We start from the raw sequence: 20802 nt of genomic DNA, 5'->3' as shown, positions 1-20802 counted from the left end.
GGATGAGGGATGGATGGCTGCAGTCGATATCTGTCATGGAGGAGGTGGACCTTGAAGGGTGGGTAAAATAATAATTCATTGCATTTGTTAGATCTTAAAGGGACCCTAGTGCTTAGGGTGTCTATCTTGGCACTCTTGTTTCCCAGATCAGATTAAAGAAGGAGAGGCCAGATGTGAGACCTTGCCCAGCCTTTAGAAAGAGTTGGGGATAGAACACTTGACCTTGCTGGGGAGGGAGGCCAGCCAGGCCTTTGAGCTTTAACTACTGAGATGGGGATCCCTGCGGAGGATGAGCTGGTCAGTCTGGATTTCTGGCCCAGGGCCCTTTAAAGAGCTTAAATGAAAACAGCTGGAAGGCTTGGGAGGGATTAAAATCCCTGGGTCCTGAGCCCAGCTGATCTCAGGCCTGGGGGAATTGAGTCAGTAGCCCTAGCTAGCACTGGGAGTGCTAGAGCCAGGGGTTCACCCATGTGGTTGGCCATTAGCAGCAGCTCTCTCTTCTCCCCTCCTTCCAAGGACTGGCTCCAGAATGCTCTCTCAGACCCTGAAGGGCTAGGTTGGGGGGGTAAGGGACAACCTGCAGGGAAGATGTTGAAGATGTGCCCAACAGAGGAGGAAGAGAAGGAAGAAGAGAGTGCTCTGCTCTCTCTCCTGGACAGAGGAAAATTGGAGGAGACCCTGGGGCCTGACTTAGTAAGTAGAATCCCCTTCTCCCCGCTGAGGCAGGAGCAGGCAGTGAACAAACATTTAATTAGAGCTCACTTTTTTTTTTTTTTTAGTGAGGCACTTGGGGTTAAGTGACTTGCCCAGGGTCACACAGCTAGTAAGTGTTAAGTGTCTGAGGCTGGATTTGAACTCAGGTCCTCCTGACTCCAGGGCCGGTGCTCTATCCACTGCGCCACCTAGCTGCCCCTAGAACTCACTTTTTATGGGCCAGGCAGTCATCAATACTAGGAAGACCCTGCCCTCAGCTTCCATTCTGATGGGAGTTGGGGGGGGGCGGGACATATAAATCTCTAGGTCTATACAAGGTATGTTCAGGGTAAACAGAAGGTAATCTCAGAGGGAAGGCAGCTGGAGACACCCAGAAATGCCTCCTGTAGAAGGTGAGGTTTGAGCTCAGGCCTTAAAGGGATCCAGTGAGGCAGAAAGACATGGACTGGCTGAAGACTTTGAACAAGGGCCTCCCCTCCACTTTCTTCATCTGAGAAATGAAGGTGGGGAGGAAACTAGCTCCCTCTGTGTGGGTTCATATTCCTGAGACTCTGAGATTTACACCTATCCATCCTTTAACAAATTTGTCTTGATTATCCAGTCCCTGACAGTGGTCTCCTCCGGGTCCAGGGCACTGTCCACTGAATCCTCACAGGCATGTTCAGTGTAGGCACTGCCTTGTAGCCTTTTGAGAAGGGGGGAGGTGGAAGGGAGGAGGGAAGGCAAAAGCAATAGAGTATGCCCTCCCCTACAGAACCCCAGGGGGTTCTAGGGAGTCCTTGAATGAGAACAAGTGACTGAGGGGGTCAGACGGATGATGAGGTGAAAGAGCCAGGCCGCTGGTGTCTTCCCAGGGGTTCCCCTCTCCTCCCCTGCCCCCCCCACTGGCACTAGGAGGAAACTGGTGTGTGATGAGGGAGCCTGGCTTTAACAGGAGGCAGGTGTTTCCGCCCATGGGCCTCAAGCAGATGGGTGGGAGCTGGAAGATATCAAAACCAAGCTGCAGAAAATAGAGGAGGCGCACGAGAGACAAGAGGAGCTCAAGGGCATGGAAGAGACAGAACAGCCACAGCCACCTGAGACAGACGCAGCCAGCCCGGTGCCATCCCCAGCCCCGCTTGACCCCGAAGCCAGGCATCCACCCAGCCCAGAGGATGGTAGGAACAAGGCCCTCGGAACCCACACTCTACCGGTCGCCCAGGCTTTGGGGAGGGGGAAAGGAAGTAGGAGAAGAGAGCCTGGCACGGGAAGAGACACCCATTTGTCTGCACGGATCTAGGAGCCCGGCTAGCTGGGAAGTGTCTGGGAGACCCAACCTCTGACCCATGGCTTCTTGGCTCGGGCCCCCTTCCCCCTGAACTGCACAGTGGTACTCCCACCCCTTCCTCCTGTGAATATTTTCTCATTCCAGGCATGCCCTTCCAAGGGACACCCATGGAGAAGATAGAGGCTGATCACAGATCTGTCTACGTAGGCAATGTGAGTGGTTGGAAAAGGCACCGAGGGTGAGGGACCCCAGGATGAGGTGAGAGGGTGGATGAGATGAGCATCTTTTATGATAGCTGCCCAGTCTATGCATGGGCTGATTAGATAAAAGTATCAGGAAGGTCTTCTTCTCTTATGATGGGGCCCTTGATGAGCAGAGGGGCATTAGGTCATGAGGAAGGCCCTGCAGCAGAGGGAATAAAGGCTGGATGGAGAAGTCTCCCTGATGGGGACAGACAGAGGGAGGGAGGGGTGTGAGTGGGAATACACACACACACACACACACACACACACTCACGAGCTGAGCTCTGACGACCAATTTTTCCAGGTGGATTACAGCGGCACAGCCAAGGAGCTGGAGTCCCACTTTAATTGCTGCGGTGAAATCAATAGGGTTACCATCCTCTGTGACAAGTACTCTGGACACCCCAAGGGGTCAGTGCTGGGGCTGGTGGGGAAAGGGAGGGGGGAGTGTGTTGGATTGGGTTAGCGTTAATTCTAGCCTCACCAAGCTCCTGAGGTTGGTTAAATGCCTAGATACTAATTCTTCCCTCTGAGTCACTGTCGTGTGATAATCTTGGGCCCAGGCAAGAGTCAGGTCATCATCATCTTCCTCCCCTTCTTGGAACCTTTGGCCCTAACCCTGACCCTGACCTTTATCACCCCTTAGCTATGCCTACATTGAATTTGCCTATAAGGATTCAGTGAAGACTGCGATGGATCTGGATGAAACCACTTTTAGAGGCCGAATAATCAAGGTGAGTTTATCAGAGGCAAGTAGTTGGAAGATGGATGGATGTGAAACACCAGCTAAATCGAAAGATGTTTAGTAAGCCTCTCACTGTTACATAGCTCAGTGATATGGATTGAAGGGATAGGAGGAGAAGGAGTAGATTTGTGAAGGGAAGGGGACAGATATGAGACCCTTTGGGAAGTAGAGTCAATAGGACACTTCCTTCTCTCTTCTCTGTTCCCTATGTCCAAAGAGAACTTTAGTTTCCATTCTGGGGTGCTAAGAAAACGATGGTAACCCTTGATGGAAATCAGAAGTACATAAAAAGATTTGGGATATTTCTTTAGAGAAAAGGGAGCTATTCATCATAAATAGGAATTCTATGTTGTTCAGTCATATCCAACTCTTTGTGGTGTTATCTGGGGGTTTTCTTGGCAAAGATACTGGAGATACATTTCCTTCTCTAGCTCATTTGACAGATGAGGAAACTGAGGCAAACAGGCCTAAGTGACCTGCCCTGGGTCTCACAGCTAGTGAGTGTCTGAGGCTGGATTTGAACTCTGGAAGATGAGTCTTCCTGACTCAGGGCCCAGCGATCTATGCTCTATGGCTCCACCTAGCTGCCCCAGGAGTTCTATCTTTTTGTCCAAATCCAGTCTCTCTCTAAACTTCCCTATTTTCACTAAAGCCATTATTGTCTTCCGTGTCACCCAAGTTTGTTACTTCTTGAATTGTCCTTGATTGTCCCACATAAAATCAGTTGCCAAGTCCAGTTGTTGACCATCTCTTAGATCTCTCTGCACCGGTCACCCTTAGAGTTCAAGCCCTAGGGGCAGCTAGGTGGCGCAGTGGATAGAGCACCGGCCCTGGAGTCAGGAGTACCTGAGTTCAAATCCGGCCTCAGACACTTAACACACACTTACTAGCTGTGTGACCCTGGGCAAGTCACTTAACCCCAATTGCCTCACTAAAAAAAAAAAAAAAGAGTTCAAGCCCCAATTCCTTCCTCCATGGATGATCAGAACAACTATCTAATTGGTCTCTCTCCTTCCAGTCTCTCTTTTCTCCCTTCTACTACACTGCCAAAATCTGCCTACGGTACAGCTTTGACCAGAAATTTTTAGAGGTTTTCTATTGCCTCTAGCATAAAATATAGACTAGTTAATTTGACATTTAAAATTCTTCCCAGTAAGGCGAGAAGGATAGGCCGGAGCCCAACTCTGCGGTACACCCCTTCGTGCGTTCTACATTTTAGTCAAACAGTACAGCTATCTGTTCCCTAAATTTAATACTCCATCTCATTCCTCTGGGCATTCATACAAGCCACTGCCCATAAATTGTCTACCTTCACTGAATTAACTAATGGTTTATCTCTCCTCAAAGTGCCTTCTTTTATTCTTATCTAGATAAAGGTCCTATTCCTCACTCACCCCAAATAGAATATAAGCTCCTTGAGGATACGGATGTTTTTGTTACCATCTTGGTATCTCTGGTGTCTTTTATATACATATCAGGTAGTTAATATATTTATTCATGGAATAGTGGCAGCTAGGTGGCGCCATAGTGCTGGTCCTAGAATCAGGAAGGCTCATATTCCTGAGTTCAAATCTGGCCTCAGACACTTAGTAGCTGTAAGACCCTAGGCAAGTCACTTAAGCCTGCTTGCCTCAGTTTCCTCGTCTGTCAAATGAGAATGGAAAACCATTCCAGTATCTATGCCAAGAAAAACCCAAATGGGGTTGGACACGACTAAAAATGACTGAAAAATTGGCGGAATTACCCTCCTGGTAAAAATGTGTTCATCTTACCGGGCCTTCTGGAGATTGTCCCAACCCAAACAGATGCTAGTGATAGACAAACAGCAGGAGGGGAAAGATTTAGAGGAAGGTAAGACTTTGTGGTAGTCCTCATATCCCACAAAGTAACAGAGAGCTAGGCCAACCTTGACTCAAGGCAGGTCTAGAAGCAGAGCCTTTTTTTGGAGTTTGCAGTGGGGTCCCAGCAATTGTGTCATCTTGGAGTCTCGGAGACATCTCGGCCTTTTTTCCAACTTCATCTTTAACAATGACCCCTTGGGTCATTCCAGGTTCTACCCAAAAGAACCAACTTTCCTGGGATCAGCACCACAGACCGAGGGGGCCTGAGGCCTCGACATTCTGGCAGAGGAGGCCCTCCTCACCGGTATGGCCTTTATCTTGGGGACCGACAGAGGCCAAGAGGGAGAAATCACAGGTAAGGGATGTCTCGGGGAGTCTCAGATGGGGCATGGGGGTAGGCCAGATCAAAATCCAGGCCTAGTTTTCACCCTCAGGCTGTACCACTGTTGCCCATATTTCCAGGTCCTCATCCTTGATGATATTTTGGGGTGGAAGAAGTCTGGTGTGGTCGGGGAGGTGAGGGAGACCAATACACCCCTCTTTGGAACAGGCTGGATAATTCTTGCCACCCTAATAGCAGAGCCATGTCTGGGATGGGAAGGACAGGGCTGAGTTGGGAGAGCAAGTCAAGAGATTTTAGCTGCTCATTTTAGGGAAGGAGAATATCTAACCTTTTAGTCACGGATGGTCTTTCCTTTGACATCGCTGTCATTGAGTTTGTCCTGCAATGTGACAAAATGCTGGTTGGTTGGATTCATTTCCTGCAAGGTTGATCAGCCTGGCAGTAAAGGAGTCCCAAGCCACTCAGTAATTTCCATCAGGGAGGCCAATACTGAATTCCTACAGAGCATGGCCATAGAGGTAGGGACTAGGAGAGTAAGCCAGTGATGAGCAAGTGGGTCATACTGAAACAGCCCAAGCCAATCCATGTCCTTGCTTTTGAAGGCTCTGCCCACTCTGACAGTACACAACTCTTGATCCATTTTTCTCTGATAGGGGGCATGGAAGATTCTCTCAATGGTTTGAGCCATACTAGAGGGTTGAACTGGAGAGGTGGGCCGTGAAGAAAACAGAACGACTGAAATCTGGGACCATCTTAACTACATGACCGGGGTGCTCAGCTGAGATTATTGCGGGGGGGGGGGGGGGGGGAGGGGGAGGAGGGATGTGGAATAAATCTGGTACTGAGTACAGATGGCCAACTTGTTAGAGCTAGTCTGGTTTTAGACCATTGACTTTTTAGCCCCTTGGACCATGGATGGCAGGATGTTTCCAGCCAAAGCCTCCAAGCACTGTCATGCTAAATGGAAGTATCTGGGTTTCAGGCCTCTGGCAAACCATTCCCTAACTCTTTTCCATTTTCATAGCACCACAACTTAGGTTTGGGACGGTAAATAGGGTGACCACCAGTGCAGGATTGGGGTTTGAGGTGGGGGGGGAAGGGAAAGGGGGAATAAGATGAAGCTTTAACCTACCTCGGCTTGTAGTTCAAATCACCAAATTTTAACAGAAACAAATGTACAGGATGTTTTCTTAATAATATAAATAATTAAATTTATAAATATATCTTTTAAAAGCATGGATGTTTTCCTTTTATTCACCCATTGAGTGACAGTAGTTCCTCTTCCTACTGTAAATACAGACACCTAAAGAAAGAGGCAAGGGGCAGCTAGATGGCGCAGTGGATAGAGCACCGGCCCTGGAGTCAGGAGTACCTGAGTTCAAATCCAGCCTCAGACACTTAATACTTACTAGCTGTGTGACCCTGGGCAAGTCACTTAACCCCAATTGCCACTCAAAAAAAACAAAAAAAAAAAAAAGAAAAAAGAGGCAAGAGCACCTTTCATTATAATGAAAAATGTCTTGTCTTTTAGGGAACATAGAAACCCTAAGATCTTCTTTGGCAGATGTCAAGTATTTTCTGTTCACTTAGAATCCATCTGGGGATGGGAATAGGGTTGACTTTTTTTGGATATGTGGGTTTTCACTTCTTGGTCTACGGGCTGGCAGGTGGTTCCTGGCCTAGTTCAGCGAAAGCTGATTCTGGATTTAATGAATCACTAACACTTTGAATTTAGGAGTGAAACTCTTGAATGTATACTTGCTGAACCTTTTGTAATTTATTAATCTATTTACTATTTAGTTTGTTAATTAAACTTTTGATCACGTGCCAAATCAAGCTGTTTCCCCCATTGCTTGGGTTATTTTCATCTCCTTTGTCTAGCTCAGGGCCAGGCACAGAGTAGTGCTTTAATAAATGCTTGCTGGTTGATCTGCCCACTTCCAGGTAGGCTAGTGTCCGCAGCTGGGCCTTACCAGAAGCCCTGGTCTCTACTAATTTAATAACAGCTCTGATTAAGAATTGCTCTTTCAACACTTTCCTGCTAATGTCTGCTTTCAGTGCTTTCTCTTCTTGGCACTAGTCCTCAAAGTCTCGGTCTGCCTCAGAATAGACTCTCTGGCAGGTTCTAATAGACATCGAAGGGCTTAGCAGGTGAGCCAGGTGCCCGCTGTGACCTTCTGACAGGTACGTGCTGCCCAATTGGAGCCCAGCTCTTCCTGCCCCTAGAAAAGCCTACAAGATCTGCTTCATTTATGAGAAGGATGATGGGATCTTCCTGGCTCTGGATTGGAGTGCTTTCCTTGCATTCAGATGATTTAGTTGTAAAGCATTTGTATGTGGTTCATAATAGGTGCTTAATCAAAACTTGTTTCTCTCTTTCATGGGAACTAGATATGAGTTGAGTTCCTGCTCTGGTTTCAATACCCCATTTCCTACAAAACTGTTGGTGTTCGTTCTTTGTTAATAATTATAAGGTACAGGGGGCAGCTAGGTGGTGCAGTGGATAAAGCACCTGCCCTGGATTCAGGAGGACCTGAGTTCAAATTGTAAAGAATTGAGATACTTGATGCTTACTAGCTGTGTGACCCTGGGCAAGCCACTTAACCCTCACTGCCCCTCTAAAATAAATAATCACAAGGGACAGGAGAGGTAAACTCTAGCTTAGCTCTGCCTGCTTAGGACAACCTTTAATAGCAATCTTTGGGATGTGATCAAAGCAGAGGAATCCTACAGGTAAAATCAAGTCCTCCCTCATAAATGATGGTCCTGGGAAGAGGGCACTGGTGCCACGAATGGAAAACCTTCTTGGCTTCTTGCCCAGTGCAACGTCAAGTTCTATCTGCTCCTTGATCAATCACAAGTGATTATCACTTCCATTCTGTCTGTATATAACAATCAGCATTGATAGCATTCATGCAGTACCTACTATGTGCTAGGCACCGGCAATCAAATATTAAGTGCCTACTATGTGCTGGGCACTACCCTTTATTTTCTAAATATATTTTTTATTTATTTTGTTAAATATTTTCCAATTTTTTAACACTTTAAAAATTGAGTTCCAAATCTTCTCCCCTACTTTCCCCACCCATTGAGAAGCAAGCAATATATCAATTCTACATATATTTTGATATATCCAAAAGCATACTTCCACATTAGCCATGTTGCAAAAAAATAAAAATAAAGAGCAAGAAACAAAGAGAAAAGTATGCTCCAATCTGAAATCAGAGTTCATCATCAGTTCTGTCTCTGGGGGTGGATGGCATCATGAGCCCTTCAGAATGATCTGGGATCATTATATTGATCAGAATAGCTAAATCTTTCAAAACTGATCATCATTCCAATACTGCTGTTGCTGGGTACAGTGGTCTCCTGGTTCTGTTCACTTCACTTTCTATCCATTCATATAAGTCTTAGGTTTTTCTGAAATCATCCCTCTCATTGTTTCTCATAGCACAATAGAATTTCATCACAATCATATGCCACAACTTGTTTAGCTATTTCCCCAATTGATGGGCACATCCCCTCGATGTCCAATTCTTTTCAGAACTGCACAACCCTGGGAGATAAGAATAATAATACCACCTATTTTGCAGTTGAGGAAACTGAAGCAAATGGAGGCTAAATGACTCTCTCAGGGTCACAAGGCTCGTGTCTGGGGGCAGATCTGAACTCCAGTTTTCCTGCCTTAGCTGCCTAAGCAATGGTCCCTTCCCACCTTCTATAATCCATCTTTCCTTCAAGGTTCAGGTCAAGTGATCGATACCTTTTAGATGAGGCCTTACCCTCTCCCTATAGGTACTTAATGCTTGTTAAACAATTCCCTCCCCAACCCTGGCTACTAGTACTTCCCATCACTGCCCCCCCCCACACACACACACACCTCTACTGGTATCCATTTTATGTTTTATATAAATGAGTCTCCCCTGATTAGGCTATGAGATTAAGAGTAGAAACTGATTTTAGATCCCTAACACCTAGCAGTGCCTAGCACATAGTAGGTACTAGATGAACATTTGATCGACAGGAAGCAAATTGACAAACCTTCCACAAGATTCTAAAGATCTGGCAAAAGATGAGAAAACTCTAATATAATGCTAACCTGGGAATCATAGGTTCCTAAATTTAGAATTGGAAGCAAGTAGATAAGCCTACTTGGCAACTTCTGCCAAGAGAGGCAGCTACGGGTGCAATAGCTGAGAAGATCTGAGTTCAAATGTGCCCTCAGACACTGTGTGATTCTGGGCTACTCACTTAACCTCTGCCTCAGTTTCCTCAACTGTAAAATGAGGATAATGGTATCTACCTCCCAGGGTTGTTATTGTGAGGATCAAATGAGATCTGTAAAATGCTTAATTAGCATAGTGCCTTGCACATAGTAGGTGTTTAATAAATGCTTGTTTCCTTCCTGGTCCAACCTTCTCATTTTACATTTGAGGAAACTGATGTCTTGCCCGAGATCATTTAGGTAGTAAGTGGCAGAAGAGGAATTTGAATTCAGGGCCTCTGACCGAAAAGACAGCATTCTTGCTTCTTTTGTTATTGTGTCCAACTCTTTGTGACCCCAGTTGTGATTTTCTTGGCAAGATACTGGAGTGGTTTGCCATTTCCTTCTCCAACTCATTTGACAGATGAGTAAACGGGGGCAAATAGGGTGAAGTGACTTGCCCAGGGTCACACAGCTAGGAAATGTCTGTGGCCAGATTTGAAGTCAGGAAGATGAAGACTCCAGGCCCAGCACTCTGTGCACTATGGTACCTAGCTGCCCTACCTACCAAGTTGTACATAGAATAACTGATATTGCTTACAACATATATGCTGGTCTTAACCTCTTAACATAAGCAACATAAAGGGATTTGCCACCATATCCTCTTCTCTCCATTTCTCTCACCCCCCTGTGTCCTTTAACTCTTGTCTTTCAGAATTTGTTTCCATTCCCAAGTATGTACCCAAAAAAAATCTCACTAGATGTTGGATACAATAATGTACTTGTGATGGTTGGGTGTGTCTTTCCCTATTAGTCTCCGTGCTGTCCACTCTACTTTTATCCCACGTCTGGGCTGGAGTTTTTTGGGGGGAGAGGGGTCTCCTAAGCAAACCTGGGGGCAACTGAGACTTAGATTTTCTACAGGCTTCCACTGTAAGAGGAAGAAGGGGTAAGAACTGGATTAATCGTGTACATGTATAACCCATATCTGATTGCTTACCGCCTCAGGGAGGCGATAAAAAATGGAATCCAAAAGTACAAAATAAATGTTTATTATTAAAACAAATAAATAAAATTTAAAATCTTCCTACTCTAAAAAAAAAAGAACTGGATTAATAAACAACTATTTAAGCTCAACACTATGTGCCAATCACTATGCCTACAAATGCAAAAACGAGGCAGTTCCTGGACGGGAGGGGAGACAACCTAAGAATATACAAAATTAACAGGGCGGGGAGGTGTGAGGATGGATAATACACCAGCAGCTGGGAAATCAGAAAAGGTAGCTTGAATAGCCCCAAGACCCGCCATGGAGAACACACAGAACACGTGAAGGAGATAATGTATGTCATCGATCCGGAAAGCCAGGATGCTCTTGTCCCCTTGCTATGCACTACTCCTAAAACTTGAAACCTAGCTTTGGAGGGAGCCGTGCATCTGGCCTAAGAGGGGGAGGCTCCGTGCTTCTTCCTACATTTCTGAGGACTCCAGGGAATCAATGCCATTGGTTAGCTCACTTGAGTTCCTATCACGGCTGCCAAGTTTACAGAGCCCCGCTGGTCAAGAATCTCTAACTGCTTTGGACGGAGGAAGGACTTTAATTTTCCTGATATGACCATTAACTCCAAATGTTAGAGCAGTATCTAATTGCTGGGGGGGTTCATTAACACTGTGAATGGATAATGGTGGCTGAAGAAGGGCCAACTGCCACTTCCCTTCTCCTAAACTTGCCACGACTAAAGCAGGGAAAGAAATCAATTGGAGTAATCACCATGGGATTGATCAGCGCTGACAACCTCCCCACCAACAGCTCAGGCCCCAGGAGTTTTGCAGGATCTTGTGGTAGTCTTAGGTAAGAACTAGGAGAAGCCCCCCTAACTGGGCCTGGGAGGCTTTAACCTTGAATGTCTGAGCATACTGAAGAGTTTACTTTTTTTTTTTTTGGGTGAGGCAATTGGAGTTGTGACTTGTCCAGTCACACAGCTAGTAAGTGTCAAGTGTCTGAGGTTGCATTTGAACTCAGGTCCTCCTGAATCCAAGCTCGGTGCTCTATCTACTGCACCACCTAGCTGCCCCAGAGTTTACTTTCAAAGAAGCAAACAAAACCCTTTGAAGCTATAAGGATTCCTATAGTAACAGAAATGAGATGTGAGGTCTTTGGCTAAAGGTATATATGAAGATTATGACTAAAACAAGCCCCCCCCCCCAAAGGGATCCCTCATTCCAACAAAATGGACTAAAGAAATGATATTCTAATCCAGGGATTCTTGACCATTTTTGTGTGATAGACACCTCTGGCAGTGTTGGGAAAGCCTAGGGACCCTTTTAGAATCTCTTCTTTCATTCTTAATTAAGGAAATGCTAAATTAGGGTTAGGGTTAGTGAAGATGAAGTCATTTTCTTTTCCCATCTAAGTTCCCAGACCCCTTGAAAGGGTCTGGGGACCCTAAGTTAACAACTTTAGCTCTAGATGGAGATACCTGATTGAAGGGCCAAAGAACCCTATTAAGCTGAAATAAGGAAAATGTTATTGTATTAAAAATCAAAGAAACCGAGGTAGCTAGGTGGCACAGTGGATAAAGCACCGGCCCTGGATTCAGGAGGACCTGAGTTCAAATCTGGCCTCAGACACTTGACACTTACTAGCTGTATGACCCTGGGCAAGTCACTTAACCCTCACTGCCCTGACCCCCCACCCCCCCAAATCAAAGAAACCTTTGAGATTACCTAGTAAGTACATTAACACCATCTACAAAGGGTTTTCTTAAATCCTCAGAACCTGCGGGAGAAATATCCCCAAATCATAGAATTCCTAAAGTGGGAGCAAATAGAGGCCACCTTAATCTGATCCATACCTCTCCAACATACCCAGTGGCCATCCTCTGGCCTTTGTTCAAAGCCCACCAACAAGGGGCCAGGCACCCACTGCTTTCTAAAGAGGCCTATGCTATTTGGGGAGAGCTCAGATTGTTAGGAAGCTTTTTTTCTTGCATCAAACCTGAACTCGCCTCTTCGTAACTTTCTCAGCCTAGTAGAGTCAAAGAGGCTGGGGGGAGTGGGGAGCAAAGCAATCCTAACCTCTTTCCTCCTCAGCAGTCGTTCCTGAACCCTGGAGAGTAAATCTTGGAGGGGGAATTTGAGATTGAGAGGTAATGGGTGGGGCGGCTAGGTGGCGCAGTGGATAAAGCACCAGCCCTAGATTCAGGAGTTCCTGAGTTCAAATCCGGCCTCAGACACTTGGCACTTACTAGCTGTGTGACCCTGGGCAAGTCACTTAACCTCCATTGCCCCACAAAAAAACAAAAAAGTATATTACTGAGAGGTAATGGGCTCTAGACTAAGGGAAAAGCAAACATGGCTGGGAGTGAGGGGCACTGCCACTTTGGCTGCATTTTAACCGGCAGAAATCAGAGTGAGCGCCCTTAGACAACGTTCTCAGTGATCAGAGAAAGTTTGCTTTTCTTTCTTTTTTTTTTTTGATTTGAAGGTTGGGCCTCACCATCTTGCACAGGAACTAGTCAAGGGCAGAGCCCACCACTGACGAGCCTGCTCAGTTTAGTCTGGAACCAATCTGAGCCTCCTTAGGCAATCTGGTGCCCCACCAGGGGCTCACCAACCCAATGCAGGTGCCGTATCAGCACTGCCTAGAGCAGTTCGGGATCCTCCAGCGCAGCTGAGAGCAGGTGCGTGGGTCACCACCAGCGCCAGGTTTCACTTACGTATGGCAGCTTTGACGCAAACCCTTCGCTAAGCTCCGACACTCTCCCCAGGGGCTGGCTGAGCTTCCACTGGGGTCCCTAAGAGGTGAGAGCTATGCAGGCTCCTCTCGGGAAGGCCTGTCCTTACTGTCATCCTGAAAACACCTGAACAGGAAATGTGACCACTGGCTCTGCTGGGCAGCCCAGAGCACGTGGAGGCCTTGGACCCTGGAGTGTATGGGAAGAGACACGGAAGCTTCAGCTGATTCAGGTTTTTATTGAGACAAGCTCTCTACAGTCTTTCGCTTTACACAAGAGTTTCTGGACATCCAAAGAGCGCGGCTTTCATATTATATACAATATATACATACATCTGCATGACGCAATTCTGTACAAAATGGCACGGTTCAGAAATCACTGGAAACTATTCATTCTCTCAGCAACCCTGCACCATCATGGAAGTCACCATGTTATCAAAGGCCCTGCAACAGAGAAGGGATCAATTCAGAGGAGGAGAAGCTTGGAGTGAATGCCATGATGATGACTAGGGAAATCCTTAAGTGTTTCTCGTTGGCGGTATGTCACTGACTTTTTTCCACAGCAACACCTGACAAGCTGTACGGCGTCACAAGTTGTGAAAGCTTTCATGTGCATCACTGAGTTCACCCTACTTTACAGAGGAGGAAACTGAGGCTCAGAGCAAAGGGAGGGAGTCCAGAGAAAGCTGCCTGCCCGCCTGAGTAAACCTGAGGCCTAGAATGACCCCAGGACTACAGGGATGAGGCTGATCTACAATAGCGGTTGGTTTCCGTGTGGGAAAGGAGATGCGTGGGAAGTCTAATGTAAGGAATCCACAAAATCTTTTGCAGCAAGGCTGGTCAGAAGTCACCTCATGCTCTGACAGCATGACTGGATCATGGCTTCAAATACAGGCTCCTGGCAAGGGACGGAGTTCACCTCACAGAGCCAAGAGCTTCCTGACTTGCCTTACAGATAATTCTAAAGGTGGGAGCCCAACGAGGCAGACAATTCTCCTGAAGATGACTGTAACCAACAATGGAGGGACGTTCTGGGAACAGGGCCCCCTGCATCCTCACCTTTGTGACCCAGAAGGGGAGTGGCCGTCAGCAGAGCCTGACACTCGCCCTATCTCAAAGAGGCCGCTGAAAGGACGGGCAGATTCTAGAGGCTAAAATTCTACAGGCAAAGTCAGTCCAGGATGGATGGAAAGCTCTCTGTAACTTAATGCTGAAGACATAAAGAAAACATTTTGATGGGGGTGGGCGGTGGGGGGGGGGGGGGGGGAGAGAACCATCAATCAGCTTATACTGAAGGAGAATAGGTGCAGAGGATGAGAGCGAGGGTAAAGAAAGGAAGAATGCTGAAACACGGCCTGATCGGGAGGGCTCACGTGCAGAATGAGGAAGGCTAACAACAAGGCATTTTTAAAGCCACATGTGACCAAAGAGAAGTATCCAAGAGAGGGCAGGAGGGATCACAGGAGTGGAGAGGATGAGAGCTAATGAACGAGAAGGCTTGAGAGCCTCTCAGCTCCCTTCCAGCTGTAAATCTACAGTTCTAGGCTCTCCTCTGCTCATTTTCTCTGTCAAGTAAGAGCTTTTGAATGGCAAAGACAGAGAAAACATGGCATGCTGGAAGCTGATACCCAGAGAGACAAAGAGAGGAAAGGAGAGGTGAGGGAGGGCAGGAGAGAAGAGAGAATATTTAGCTGATCCTGAGTTCAAGTCACCAGGCACAAGGAACTGTCCATCTCAGGGTCCTGAAAGAACTGACCCACGGGACATCCATTTGCAACAAATCGGCCTCACACAAAAGATGGCCAGGTGGCTAAGAGGTTCAAGTGGGTTACCAGTTCAATATGAGTTGGTGTGGTGCTGACCCAAAGAAGCTGGTGCAATCTCAGCTGCACCAAGAGAGGCCTCGTGTCTAGGATCAGGGAGGATATTCTACCACAATGTCCTAAACTGACCCTATGAAAACCATCATTCAAGTCAATCTTTGGTGTCCTGTTTTAGGAAGGACACAGATAAGCTGAAAAGCCAACCGAGGAGGGAGCCCAGGAAGAGGAAGAGCCTGGAGATGGTGACGTGGGGATTGGTTGAAGCCCCTGGAAATGTTTTGCTTGAAGAAAAGTCAAGAAAAGACTTAGAGTGAAGGACATCATGGTTCTCTTGAAGTGTCTGAAGGGCTGTCATGTTTAAGAAAGATCAGACTAGGGGCAGCTAGATGGCGCAGTGGATAGAGCACCGGCCCTGGAGTCAGGAGTACCTGAGTTCAAATCCGGCCTCAGACACTTAACACTTACTAGCTGTGTGACCCTAGGCAAGTCACTTAACCCCAATTGCCTCACTAAAAAAAAAAAAAAAAAATCAGACTTTCTCTGTTTGACCCGAGGGATAAGGGAAAGAGGAAGGAACAAACATTTGTTAAGCATCCTCTGTGTCCAGGTACTGTGCAAAGGGCTTTTTGAATATCATCTCACTGGATCATTTAATGATCTGAATAAATACGAATAGCGGGAAGAAGCCTAAAGGAACAAACTCAGGCATGCTGTAAGGAAAATTCTGACACCTGAATGTCGATGGCTCCCTCCAGAACAGGTGACCAGTCTCACACTGGGTGAGATGTGGCTCACAGGTTCCTTGTTCAGGAATGTGCTAGATTAAATAGCTTCTCTAGAACCCTTTTCTGGGTAATGACTCCAACTTTCAAGTCATTTTAGAGTGATATATGAACACCAAGCTATCTTGAGCTGTGAAATCTGTAATGATTTTAGTTGTAAGGCGATTTGAAAGAAACCTAAAGTTTCAGTTCCCTTTGTATATTCAACAAAGAGTAAAGAGGAGGGGCAGCTAGGTGGCACAATGGATAGAGCACTGGCCCTGGATTCAGGAAGACCTGAGTTCAAATCCAGCCTCAGACACTGGACACTTACTAGCTGTGTGACCCTGGGCAAGTCACTTAGCCCCAACTGCCTCACCAAAAAAAAAAAGAGTAAAGAGGAAGATTTGTACCATTTCTTGGTTACTGAAGTGGCCAGGGATGGAGGTACTTGATGGCACAGGGTCATCAACAGCTGGCCTTCATTCAAAGCTCCTACCCCCTAAGAGAAGGAAGTTTCTGATTTGGTGGTAAGTGTCTTGTCCTGAAATTACTTTCCAAATAGCTAAATCTCTGTAGTCAAGCAATGGCCCACAAAAAGCTGACGGGAAGCAACCCACTCACCTAGAATGAATACGGTCTCCAGGGTTATAGAAGGGGTTACACATGACATCTGTGTAGGAATTATGTAGCTTTCGAAACATCTGAAAGAGAGACAACAGGGTTTTTAATTAACATGTACAAAGCGACCACCAGGCTGGATTTCTAGCTTCTCAGCATTTTATGAGAATGGAAAAAAAAAGAAAAAGATACTGATGTAGCAAGTTGCTTTCAAATTTCCTACACTCACACTGCGGATCTCGTTGTCTCGAAGTGCTGTGTTGGAGGAATCCACCACCATAACAAATTTCACCTTGGAATTCGTCACATAGCCATATCTGTGCAGCTGGTTAGGGAACATGCTTTTAACACAGGGACTGCTGTGATTGCAAATGAAACAAAGCATCAACATGAAGAATATGCAAGCGTGTGTCCATCTGTTCACACTTTCACAGCTCCCTGACAAAACCACTTTGGAAAAACAAAGTGACAACCTTGCAATAAAATATCCCACAACAGGCCTGACTGGGCCATGGTGACCTGTCCAGTCCATGTGCATTGATGATACACGTGTGCCTGGGATGAACCCACCTGGGCCTGACATCTCCCCCTTTCAGAGTCTGAGGTTTGGAGGGTAGGGACCAGGTCTCATTTATCTTCATATTTTCCTGAGGGCCTGCTCCAGCACCCTGGCCACCAGGGGTGCTTAACTAATGTTTGCTGATTTTTTTTTTTTAAACTGTTGTTGAATGTAGGAAGAGGAAGAATTTAGAGGGCTGAGCTATCAGAAATCCACCGCCTCCCTGTAAAATTGGAAAGTGCTTCCATTTCAAAACATGTTTCCAGACCTGAGCATCATAACTGCAAACCTCAAGGCTTCGGGAATCCAGAATCCTTCTAGTCCTTTCTCTGCCTCTCGTCAGCAAGGATTCATTAAATGCTCCCTCTGGGCCAGGCACTGTGCTTTATACTGTCCTGTACCCCAGAAGATAGGGGCTCCTTGTAACAGGATCTAGCACTGAAGGGAGTCCTGGCGCTCATCTGATTTTATACATAAGGAAATCTACATGAAGAAAAGTGAAGTGACTTTTCCAGAATACAGATAGCAAGTGAACCGAGTTATTGGTTATTCAGAATGCTGTATGAGGAGATGAAATGGACCCCTCACCAAATGTGGTGTCCCCATCAGAAAATATCAACAGAATAAAAGCACGGTGTACTGGGAAAAGCAATGAAGCCCTTCCGAATTAGAAGACCTTATGTTGAATCTCAGCCACATTTCCTGCCTATATGAATGTGTGAAAGTCACCTCATGTCACCCCATAGGACTCGATTTCCTTATTGATAAAATGAGATGCCCTGGCCCAGGAAAAAGGAGTCCAAGTCCCCCAGTCCCTTATAAATTATATTAATGCTGGTTCTATAATGCAGCTACCTGGGGAATGCAAGCCTTGCTTTTTCTTGAATCAATCAACAAACACCAAGGGACTAATATGTTTCAGACATAGGGAATAAAACAATTAAAACTGAGAACCCTTGTCCTTAAGGAGTTTATAGTCTAATAGAAACAATATGCACATATACGGAGATAAACAAAACAGATACAAAGTTATTGTGAGGAAGAGGCAAATGGGGAGTCTGGAGAAGGCTTCATGCAGAAGATGGCACTTGGGCTGAGTCTTGAAGGAAGTGAGGGAATCTAAGAGGTAGGAGTAAGGCAGAGGAACATTCCAGAAATGGGGAGCACCAGGGCAGAGACATGGAGAGGGGATGGGGAGTGTCTTATTCCAGGAGGAACAAATGGGGCTGGTTGCCTGCATACACCAGGCTGGACCATAAGATGGGGGGGGGGGGTGTTGTTTATACATTAAGGCGAGAAGGGGCCAAGTCGTGAAATGAATTGTAAATGCCAGAGACCTGCTAACATCAGATCCCAGAGGTGACAGGGAATCACCTGAGTTTACTGAGCAGGGAGCTGCAGCTGTCATAGGTGCATGTTAGGGAAATAACTGGCAGCTGTGCGGAAGACAGACCACAGAGAGGGAGAAATCTGGGCAAGAGCTCAAGAATGATCAAGGCTATGAGTGGAGAAAAGAGGAGAACAGAGAAAAATCTTAGGGGGCAAAATGGATTTATCAACAGATTGGATATGGTGGAAAGGGAAAGTAAGGCATTGAGGATGTCACCCAGGCAAAGAAGATTTGAATTACCCAACTGGGGAAAAGGAGGCCTGAATTAGCAGACTATTTGCATGGTCTTAAGCAACTGGATAACGACTAATGCTCAAACTTATAGTGGCATGAAATACACACCAAGATCCAGCAGCCCTAAACAATCTCCCACTAGTGCAGGACGGAGTCAAAGCTCCATATGTGGACGCACAGAGCAGCCCCTTTCATTTCTGAGACACCCTGTTGGGCATCAAAAGATACACTTTGTAGTCTTCCGTAGGGTACAGGAGTCCCAGGTAGAGCTCCCTCTGATCCACGAGGGCTTTTCCCATCGCAGAAACCTTCTCGTCGACCACATCGAGAGACGTGTGCACCGTGTAATGGAACTTCAGCTCCTGCTCCGCAGGGATGCTCCGGATGTAGAGCGGGTAGTTCTGCAATGGAGAATACGGCTCCAGTCACAATACAGTCAAGTTTGAATTCCAAAAATCTACTCCCTCACCTGTTTGAAGTAACAACATGATGGACCATTTTCTCCCAATGCAGCATTCCTCAAAACCAAGGCTCTAACTTCCTCATGTCCTACCTAGAGTCTGTAAGGGAATCCACATTTATGAAATAATGATAATAGCTAACATTTATATAGTGCTTTACTTTGTGCCAAGCACTATGTCAAGAGCTTTTTACAAATACTATTTCGTTTGATCTTCACAACAACCCTGGAGGTAGGTGCTATTATTATCATTCCCATTTTACAGTTGAGGAAACTGAGGCAGACCAATGTTGGTTAAGTCGTGTTAACTTAAGCCCAGGTAAGTGTCTGAGGCTGAATTTCAACTCAGGTCTTCCGGACTCCAGGCTCAGCACTCTACCTAGCTGGAATCTTTTTATAACGCCTCATCCTAGCAGAAGAAAGAACGCTAATCTGGGAGCTGCTACTCACCAGGGGAGTAGATTGATTCCTAAAGTCCCTTCCCTTCCTAATATTTATCACCATTCGGTACTGCCATGGGTGTTAGGTTTGGGGGTAACTGTTCTAACTTAAACTTCCACTGCCAATAGTAATAATAACTACAATAATAATAATAATGCTTACACATTTTTTTTTAGGTTCCAGAGTTATTATAGGAAGAGCAGCACCCAAAACTGCCTCTGACATTTAATGATGGTGTATCACTGGAGAAGTCACCAGTGGCAGCTGGGGGGCAGATGGTGGGGGGGGGTCTCTGAGGGGCAGCTGAGCGCAGCTCTCCCATACCTTCCTTACTCAGGGCACACACATACTTGGATGCAGTGACCCCGGCCCCCCAATTACGACCCGAACAAGCCCCCCGCCCCCATCCCCAGGCTTCTTCTCTGTCTGTGCCTCAGGCGGCTGATGCTCCCTCTTTTCTGCCCCTCCAGCCGGTCTCCTGTAAGTCCCCACCATCTCCCACTGGCCGCCCCTCCCAGACCCTCCTCATCCCAGTGCTTTCCCTCTGTTAATTACTCCCTGTTTATCCTGGATATTACTATTTGTGTGTCATTTGTCTGTGCGTTGTTCCCCTGCCCCCCCCCCATATTAGACTGTAAGCCCCTTGAGGGCGGGGCTTGTCTTCCGGCTCCTTTTTTATCCCCAGCTCTTAGCTGAGTGCACCCGCACATAGTAGGAGCTTAATAAAGTTTTGGTAAGTCCCACGGACGCGGGGTAAAGAGCTAGGTTCAAATCCTGTCCCAGCCACTTGCTGGCTCGGAGACTCGGTCACTTGCCGGCCGCCTGCCTCAGTTTCCCCATCTATCAAACGGGGGTGATCACGGCAGCGGCCGCCTCTCCAGACCTCCATCAAGGCCAGCTGGCAGAAGTCTCGTGGCTTTAACCTTCAGGGCTCCGTTCCAAGAAGGGGCCCACCTGTCCAGGGGGAGGCCCAGCACCCCGCGGGTCGCGTGACCAGGACCACTGGACTTTGGGGCGCCCCCGCCCCCGTCAGTTCCCGCAGGCCCCTAGGGCGGGGCCGGAAAGCTCTCGGGGCGGTCGAAGCGCTACAGAGAGGGGGGCGGAGCAGGGCCGAGCTCGGGGCCCACTGGCGGAGGCCCACCCCGTCCGTCCGTGGGGAGATCCTGGCTGCTCAGTGGAGCCTCGGCGGAGGCAAGAGCAGGAACCCAGACTGCCGCCACCCTCCCGGAAGCCCTGAGACTCGACGCTCGGCAGCACTCACCTCTTTGGCTATCACTGCGATACACACCGCCATCTTGGTAGGGGGAAAACGGAGAGTCCAGTCATGTGACCGCCCTCCCACTTCCCGGCCCTATCACGTGCCCGACTAGAGCCTCGCTCCGCCCCCACCCGAGCAGGCTTTGAAGACCGTGAGTCCTCCG

General features: G+C 47.1%; 2 protein-coding genes across 2 annotated transcripts; one reads left to right on the top strand and one right to left on the bottom strand.

Annotated features, from left to right (window-relative positions):
- The first annotated feature begins 468 nt into the window (after positions 1-468).
- Positions 469-5935, top strand: PABPN1L (PABPN1 like, cytoplasmic). Its single transcript, XM_043983366.1, has 7 exons — positions 469-693; positions 1649-1871; positions 2126-2193; positions 2528-2634; positions 2870-2957; positions 5019-5164; positions 5806-5935. The coding sequence occupies exons 1-7, from the start codon at positions 469-471 to the stop codon at positions 5843-5845; spliced, it is 897 nt and encodes a 298-aa protein (XP_043839301.1). The 3' UTR covers positions 5846-5935.
- Positions 5936-13319: 7384 nt separating this feature from the next.
- Positions 13320-20780, bottom strand: TRAPPC2L (trafficking protein particle complex subunit 2L). Its single transcript, XM_043984352.1, has 5 exons — positions 20643-20780; positions 18709-18881; positions 16527-16614; positions 16301-16380; positions 13320-13536 (listed from the first exon to the last, which is right to left on the bottom strand). The coding sequence occupies exons 1-5, from the start codon at positions 20673-20675 to the stop codon at positions 13491-13493; spliced, it is 420 nt and encodes a 139-aa protein (XP_043840287.1). The 5' UTR covers positions 20676-20780; the 3' UTR covers positions 13320-13490.
- Between the last annotated feature and the right edge of the window lie 22 nt (positions 20781-20802).

This window comes from Dromiciops gliroides, chromosome 2, assembly GCF_019393635.1.
Source record: "Dromiciops gliroides isolate mDroGli1 chromosome 2, mDroGli1.pri, whole genome shotgun sequence".
In the NCBI taxonomy this organism is placed as follows: domain Eukaryota; kingdom Metazoa; phylum Chordata; class Mammalia; order Microbiotheria; family Microbiotheriidae; genus Dromiciops; species Dromiciops gliroides.
The sequence above is the reverse complement of the archived record's forward strand: the minus strand, read 5'-3'. Positions and strand labels throughout refer to the sequence as shown.

Bases quoted from the DNA above. Each gene is read 5' to 3' on its own strand.
- TRAPPC2L (XM_043984352.1), bottom strand. From the start codon at position 20,675: ATGGCGGTGTGTATCGCAGTGATAGCCAAAGAG. The intron at 16,381-16,526 runs GTGAGTGTAGGA...TCTCTCTTTCAG, and splicing joins GAGACAACGAGATCCGCAGT to ATGTTTCGAAAGCTACATAA. The intron at 13,537-16,300 runs GTGAGTGGGTTG...TCTCTGTTGCAG, and splicing joins GGAGACCGTATTCATTCTAG to GGCCTTTGATAACATGGTGA.
- PABPN1L (XM_043983366.1), top strand. From the start codon at position 469: ATGTGGTTGGCCATTAGCAGCAGCTCTCTCTTCTCCCCTCCTTCCAAG. The intron at 2,194-2,527 runs GTGAGTGGTTGG...CAATTTTTCCAG, and splicing joins GATCTGTCTACGTAGGCAAT to GTGGATTACAGCGGCACAGC. The intron at 2,958-5,018 runs GTGAGTTTATCA...GGGTCATTCCAG, and splicing joins TTAGAGGCCGAATAATCAAG to GTTCTACCCAAAAGAACCAA.